The 6,576-nt window shown below is 36.6% G+C and overlaps 1 protein-coding gene across 1 annotated transcript; it reads left to right on the top strand.

Annotated features, from left to right (window-relative positions):
* Window positions 1-4,901: 4,901 nt before the first annotated feature.
* LOC114041961 (putative olfactory receptor 2W6) lies at window positions 4,902-5,831 on the top strand. The gene has a single exon (XM_027860661.1). It carries the CDS (start codon window positions 4,902-4,904, stop codon window positions 5,829-5,831), a length of 930 nt encoding a protein of 309 aa, XP_027716462.1.
* Window positions 5,832-6,576: the final 745 nt, after the last annotated feature.

The following is a 6,576-nucleotide window of genomic DNA, read 5'->3' as shown; positions in this document are numbered from 1 at the left end:
GAAAATATGTTTGCATGTTTAACCTATATCAGATTGTATATGTATATGCATATTGCATATGCAAATATATAACATATAACATACTGCTGCTGTCTTGGGGGGAATGGGAGGGAGAAAAAATTTGAAACTCAAAATCTCATAAAAAATGAATGCTGAAAACTATCTTTACACATAATTGGAAAAAATGGAATACTATTTACAAAAAAAAAGAATGTTAAGAAAACAAATTAAGGAAATAAACATGGGCAGAGTAGAAGTCAAAATCAATCCATTTTCAGATGATATATGTCCATACATGTATACACACAAACACATATAGAAAACACTATAGCTTTTCTAATTAACAGCATGTTTAATAGATAATCTTCATTCCTTATTTTTTTTCCTGTGTGGATGGTGGAGCCAAATTCTTTCCTGTGGGTAAGGATCTCTTCTCCTCTCCCATTCTCTTCCCCTTCTTTCTCCTCTTTTCCTTGAAATGAGAATGGCCAGTAAGGGTATTTCCTCAAATGGAGTTACTAGGAAGGAACTTACGAATTGGAGGAACTTCCATTGGAGTGGAGGTGAAGAAGTCCTCTCAGATTCATGAGCTGAGCTCATTTTGATGTTCTCTCTTGCATCGCATTTCAAGGAAATTATCTTTCACACTTAACTATCTAATTTGCTTTATGGTTTCTTGAGCAGACATCATATTTATTCTAATAGATGATTTTTTGAGGGCAGTCATTATATTTGATAAATCATTGTATTCCCAGCATTTAATAGAATATCCAATTTTACAGGCAAAGAAATTGAATACCAGAGAGGTAGAATGATTTCTCCAGGTGATTAGTGATATAAACAAAAACTAAAATACATATCACTATTTACCTAAAACCAGAGGTGTTCTGGAGCCAGCTTTAACCACTATCTAGCCAATTGTTAAATTTTTAGTGTGAACATTTACACCTTGGAAGTCAGCAAACATCTCCAATCAAAGTTTGATTTCTTAATTTGTTGATGGTCTAGAGTCTAGACTTAAGTGATAGGGAAAATGTTAATAATGGAGATTAAATTTAAAAGTTTGTCATGTGTACATTTTTTGTGAACTGGTTGTTAAAAATTTACTATCATACCCTTGCCTAAAACCCAGTCTAGTATTCTTTTTATCAGTTAGGACTAAGTCACATGAGGTTCTAAGTGTAGGAGATGGCATTTGAATGCATGTGTTCTGCTTTCGGAGCCAGTGCTCTTTCCATTGTACAATGGAACAGAATATGGAGGGTAAGGTTGTAAACGATAAAAAGGCAGGTTTTCAACAACTGCATGCCATATGTGATTGTACAAAATCTATTCTATGTGCATTTTCCTCTAGAGGCCTTAAGAAATAACATTCATATAAGTTATGAATATATGAAAATGTAAAACATATTTTAAAAGACTACAACATAACATGATATTCATTTTGTAAGAGATGGGATGAAAACTGATTGAAAACAGGGTGAGTATAGTGGAAAAATATCTGAAGGCAAATGAAGTGGACTTCATGATAAGATTAACTGAACAATTATATAAAATAATGATGAAATTTAAAGCAGTTAAACAGATGAATTTGTACTTTAACATAATCATGTCTTCTTGAATTAGATTAAACATGCTAACGACTAAATATTAATGATTTTTAAAAGGGAGGTGCTTTATCTTCAATGTTAGTAATTATTACCTTCCCCTTTGTTCAATTTGTCTATCATGTAATGGGAAGTAAAGTATGCAGAATAACTGAATAAATTGAAATGTTTTCATTATGAATGGGAAATTCCATGGGAAGGCAGAGAGACTCCATCTCTTCAGGGATTTCTTTCTGTACTTCCTCTCTAGGCCTGTAAAAGCTAAATGCTAATTGATCACTAAGGGATTTGGGTATTTGGGGAATGCTTCAGAAGGAAAAAAATGGAGTTTATTAGAGAATTATTCTGTGTGCTCATGTGTCTAATCTTGAAGACCTATAAAAGCTAGTCTAGGGAACCCTGGGTTTGACCCTTTTGGGCAGAGTCTGAAACTCTTAGTCTCTGGGTAGGAACAAAAGACTTCTCTGTTTCTGGCTTCCCCACTCTGATGAGTCTTACCTGAGGGCTGGTAATAGGGAGGCACAAAACTTTCTGAGAGGTCAGAAAGAAGGAAGAATCAAAGACAAAGTTGCAAATGTTGGAGACAAAGAGAGGAACAGAAGTCAGGGCAAAGAGCTGATTTGGTAGGGAACAAAATTCCAGTTTGGATGTGTTGAATTTGATGCTCTAGTGGTTTGCATAGATAGAGATAATTCACAGGCAGTTGAAAACATGAGTTTGTAGTTTAGAAGATGGGCCATTACTGGAGTAGGCAGTTGTCTGCAAAGGAATTGGTAGCTAAGGAAATGAACGGAATTATAGAGGAAAATATTCTGCAAATGAGGTAGGAGTAGGAAACTTGAGAACAAAGTGACTGCAGAAATGAAGTTAAACACCTGTGATAGGTAATAAGGGACACATGAAAGATATAAAGGTTAAATAAGATGGTTCCTGCCATCATAGAGCCTAGATTCTATCATATTTCTGTCTTTACTTCTGTTGATTAGAACTTAGTGTAACTGAAAACAAAATGGGTTTTATCTGAATTGGATAGGGAACTTCCAATAAAGAATTCCACCCTCCCTGCATAGCTACACATTTCACTTCTAATCAGTTAACCAGTGAGTATATTTTAAAGCACTTATTATTTTCACTAGAATGTGATGAGAGAGCAGGGCATGACTAAGATGGTGTTAGTGATAATGGAAAATATGGGAAACCAGTGGGAATTATGAAGGATTGACTTAATTTGGTGATTGATTGGGTATAGTAGAAGGAGAAAGAGAACTCAAGAATGACTCCAGGTTTTGGAGAGTGGTTGACAGAAACTCGTAATGTCATTGTGAGAGATTGAGAATTCAAGAGTAAGATCTTATTTCAGAGGAAATATCTGTTTTTAGATATATTGAGTCTGAAATGACTGCGAGATATTTAACTGGAGATATCCCCCAATGTGGGGGGAGGGTAGGAGTTGTGAGGGCTAGAGCCATAGATTTGTGAATTATCTATGTAGACTCCAGAATTGAAGACAGGATTAATACTAGTAGAGATAGCAAATATAGAGAAAGGCAGAGAGTTTAGGACTAAGCCTTTTGATCCATCTATAATTAGGAAAGTAAAACATATGGCAGAGGCAGTGAAAGAGATGAAGGGATAGCTAGTGAGTTAGGAAGAGACACCCCCTCTCCCCCAACCCTTGAGCATTGATGTTATTAAATCTGGTAAAAGAGAGAGCTTCAAAAAGGGAAGAGTTGTCAGAAGTGTACAATGCTGCATGCATGTCAGGGGAAATGGGGACTGAAAAAAAAATGTCAGCTACAAGTTTGGATTTGCATTATTTAACATGATGATAAGTGACATCTGCATAATATTTTTTGTAGAAAGAACTTTGTGTTCTTTGTCTTGATTGCTCCTCAGAACAACCTGGTGAGCTACATAATGAAAGTGCTATTACTCCCATTTTACAGAAGAGGAAACTGAGTTTCACAAAGGTTAAATGATCTGTCCAAGATCACAAAGCTGGTAGGTACTAGAGTTTTTTTTGAAATCTGGGCCTTTTGCTGCCAGGTATTGCATTCACACTATGACCCCCTTAAACTTCCCTCTCAAAACTCTACTTTTTCTGCTATATTCAAGAGACTCTTAGTTTTCTCTCACTACGTGGACTTTGAACAGACATGGAAGGGGTAATAGGAAACATTTCAGTATCTGGGGCCTAAATCCTGGGATCTGGAGGCAGCATATGAGGGTGAGTTGTTTTTATTCCTTTTGAATTTCCAAAAATAGAAGATGCAGGCTCCCAAAAAACAAAGGAGCAGTAGCCTTTCTAGGGATATATTATTTAGTTACTATCTGAAAGAGGATCCTTTATGCTTCTTGGATATCAAGGATTATTTGGAAAATGAAACAAAATAAAGCCTTTTATACCGTGTTTTTGAGTTCTTTCTCTTCTGGTCCCCTATGTTTACTTGTATTGTAAGCAATGGAAATGTTAGGCATCTGTGTATACATGTATAAGCATGGTTATATGGTTACAGTCTTTTAGGATGTCTCCCTTCTGATGTGCATGCATTGGCATGATTGTTGGGAAGGGTGTGCTTGAAACCAGTAAATATGTCCTTCCTAGAACTAACTAAAGTTAGTGCTGGCCAAGCATCTTCTAATAATTTACTTAATCCATTATCTCAACCATTTCTCTTCTTGCTATCATTTCCCCCTTCCACTATCTTCTTGAATAGGGAATATGTATATACTGCTTTATTGACATAATAATTGAATCACAGAATGTCAGAGCTGGGAAGAACTTCAGAAGCCATATCATCTGGCCCATACCTGGTCAAGAATCTCCTCTATGAGATACCAGATGACTATTCCTCCAACCTGGCTCTTCATGTTGGATTTCTTGGTTTTCTGCTTCTAATCCTCACATCCCTAATTTTCCCAAGCAGGAAAGCGAGGCTTTGTGGTAGCAATATTTGTATCATGAAGTCCTATTGATTTGAGAAAAGGCAAATCAAATTCAAGGAAAGAGAGCAGTTCATGTTACTTAACTTTCATAAGTTTTGTCCTCTTGGTGACTATAAGATAGTGGAAATATAATTCTACAAAATCAAATAATTCAGTCAATTTCACTGGGGGAGAATATTTGATCTCGTTGTCATTTTTCATTATGTAAAAACTGGGTTTTACCCACAGAGTGATACCACATATAATGCCAACCAGCTAATTGATCAAATTTTTACTTTTTAACTATTTGTTTAGACATTTTGTAGGTACAAACTCATTTGACTGCAGGAGGTGAAAAATGATCAGAGGATGGAAGTTAATGAAAGTTCGGGAGGATATTTCATCTTAATGGGCTTTTCTGACCAACCTCAGTTAGAGCTGATCTTTTCATTATTTGTCTCTGTGTTCTACACCATTACATTGATGGGCAACATGACCATTATCATCTTATCTTTTCTGGACTCTCGGCTCCTCACTCCTATGTACTTCTTCCTCAGAAACCTCTCTTTCTTGGACATCTGTTTCACAACCAGCATTGTCCCCCAAATGCTGATGAACATCTGGGGGCATAATAAGAGAATCAGTTATATTGGCTGCTTGGTCCAATACTCAGTAGCTTTGGCTCTTGGATCTACTGAATGTATGCTTCTTGCTGTGATGGCTGTGGACCGCTATGTTGCTGTCTGCTGGCCCCTGCGCTATACCACCATCATGCATCCTCTACTCTGCCATCTCCTGGCAGCTGCTTCCTGGTTCTCAGGCTTTGTTAATTCACTCCTTCAGTCATCTTTGGCTATGGTGTTGCCATTATGTGGCCACTGCCAGGTAGACCATTTCCTTTGTGAGTTGCTTGTTATTATCAAGCTATCTTGTGTGGACACTAGGTCAATGGACTCTAAAATGTTCATTGCTCGCCTGATCATTCTGGCCATCCCTGTCTCTATCATCCTCACCTCGTATGCCTGCATTGCTTGGGTAGTGGCAAAGATCCGCTCAGCTGAGGGACAGAGGAAGGCTTTTGGGACCTGTGCCTCACACTTGATGGTGGTTTCATTGTTCTATGGGACTATCATGTCATTGTATCTTCAACCCAAGAGCAATTATTCTCAAGGCCAAGTCAAGGTCCTGGCCCTTATCTATACCATTATAGCTCCCACCCTCAACCCTTTGATATATACACTGAGAAATAAAGATATAAATAGGGCAATTAAGAAAGTAATGGGGAAAGATCAAACCTAGTGAGTTATAGAAGCTGGAAATAATTAGATCATAATTTCATGTATTTAGAACTGGATGGTTCCATAGAAGCTCTTTAGTCACGCCCCCCCCAACACTTTTATAGATAAGGAAATTGGGACCTAGAGAGCTTAAGTGACTTGTTGAAAGCAGCACTTGAACCCAAGTCCTCTGACTCCCACAGTATCATGCTACCCATAAGTCATCATCTAAGAGGGTGATGTAAGAGTTGTCTGCCATAAACTTTCTAGTGTTCAGTAACCTGGATTACTTGACATAGGTTATTAGATCCTGGCAAAGCAAGATATGTAGGAGGAGAGGAGTTACAATTTCAGAGTAGTGTGTCAGAAGAGATATTAGAACTGAACAAATAGATTTGGAAATCATATTCTGTGATTTTAAGTGCAGAATAAAGGTAGAGATGTCATTCTTTTCTTTTTTTCCTTTTTAAAAAAAATAAATTCTTTTTTTTTTGCTTTCAAGCCTAACAATTATCAACAAACACAAAGATTTCCACATACAAAGAAAAACAAGAAAGAAGTTTATACAAGAAACTTAAAATTTCTCTTATGTAGTTACTTGTTTAAAAGGTATATATTGATTTATAATTTGTAAGGTAGTAACAGATCTAAATTTATCAATAATGGTAATTATGGTTTATTCCAGACATCTTTTGCTACTTGATACCAATCACAAAAGTGTTTGCATACAAAAAAGTACCTAAATTTTTGGCATTGTTTAGACCAGC

Source organism: Vombatus ursinus, unplaced genomic scaffold (genome assembly GCF_900497805.2).
Source record: "Vombatus ursinus unplaced genomic scaffold, bare-nosed wombat genome assembly UNPS02014230.1, whole genome shotgun sequence".
NCBI classification, from domain to species: Eukaryota; Metazoa; Chordata; class Mammalia; order Diprotodontia; family Vombatidae; genus Vombatus; species Vombatus ursinus.
The sequence above is the reverse complement of the archived record's forward strand: the minus strand, read 5'-3'. Positions and strand labels throughout refer to the sequence as shown.

Coding starts and splice junctions, on each gene's coding strand:
- LOC114041961 (XM_027860661.1), top strand. CDS start 4,902: ATGGAAGTTAATGAAAGTTCGGGAGGATATTTCATCTTAATGGGCTTT.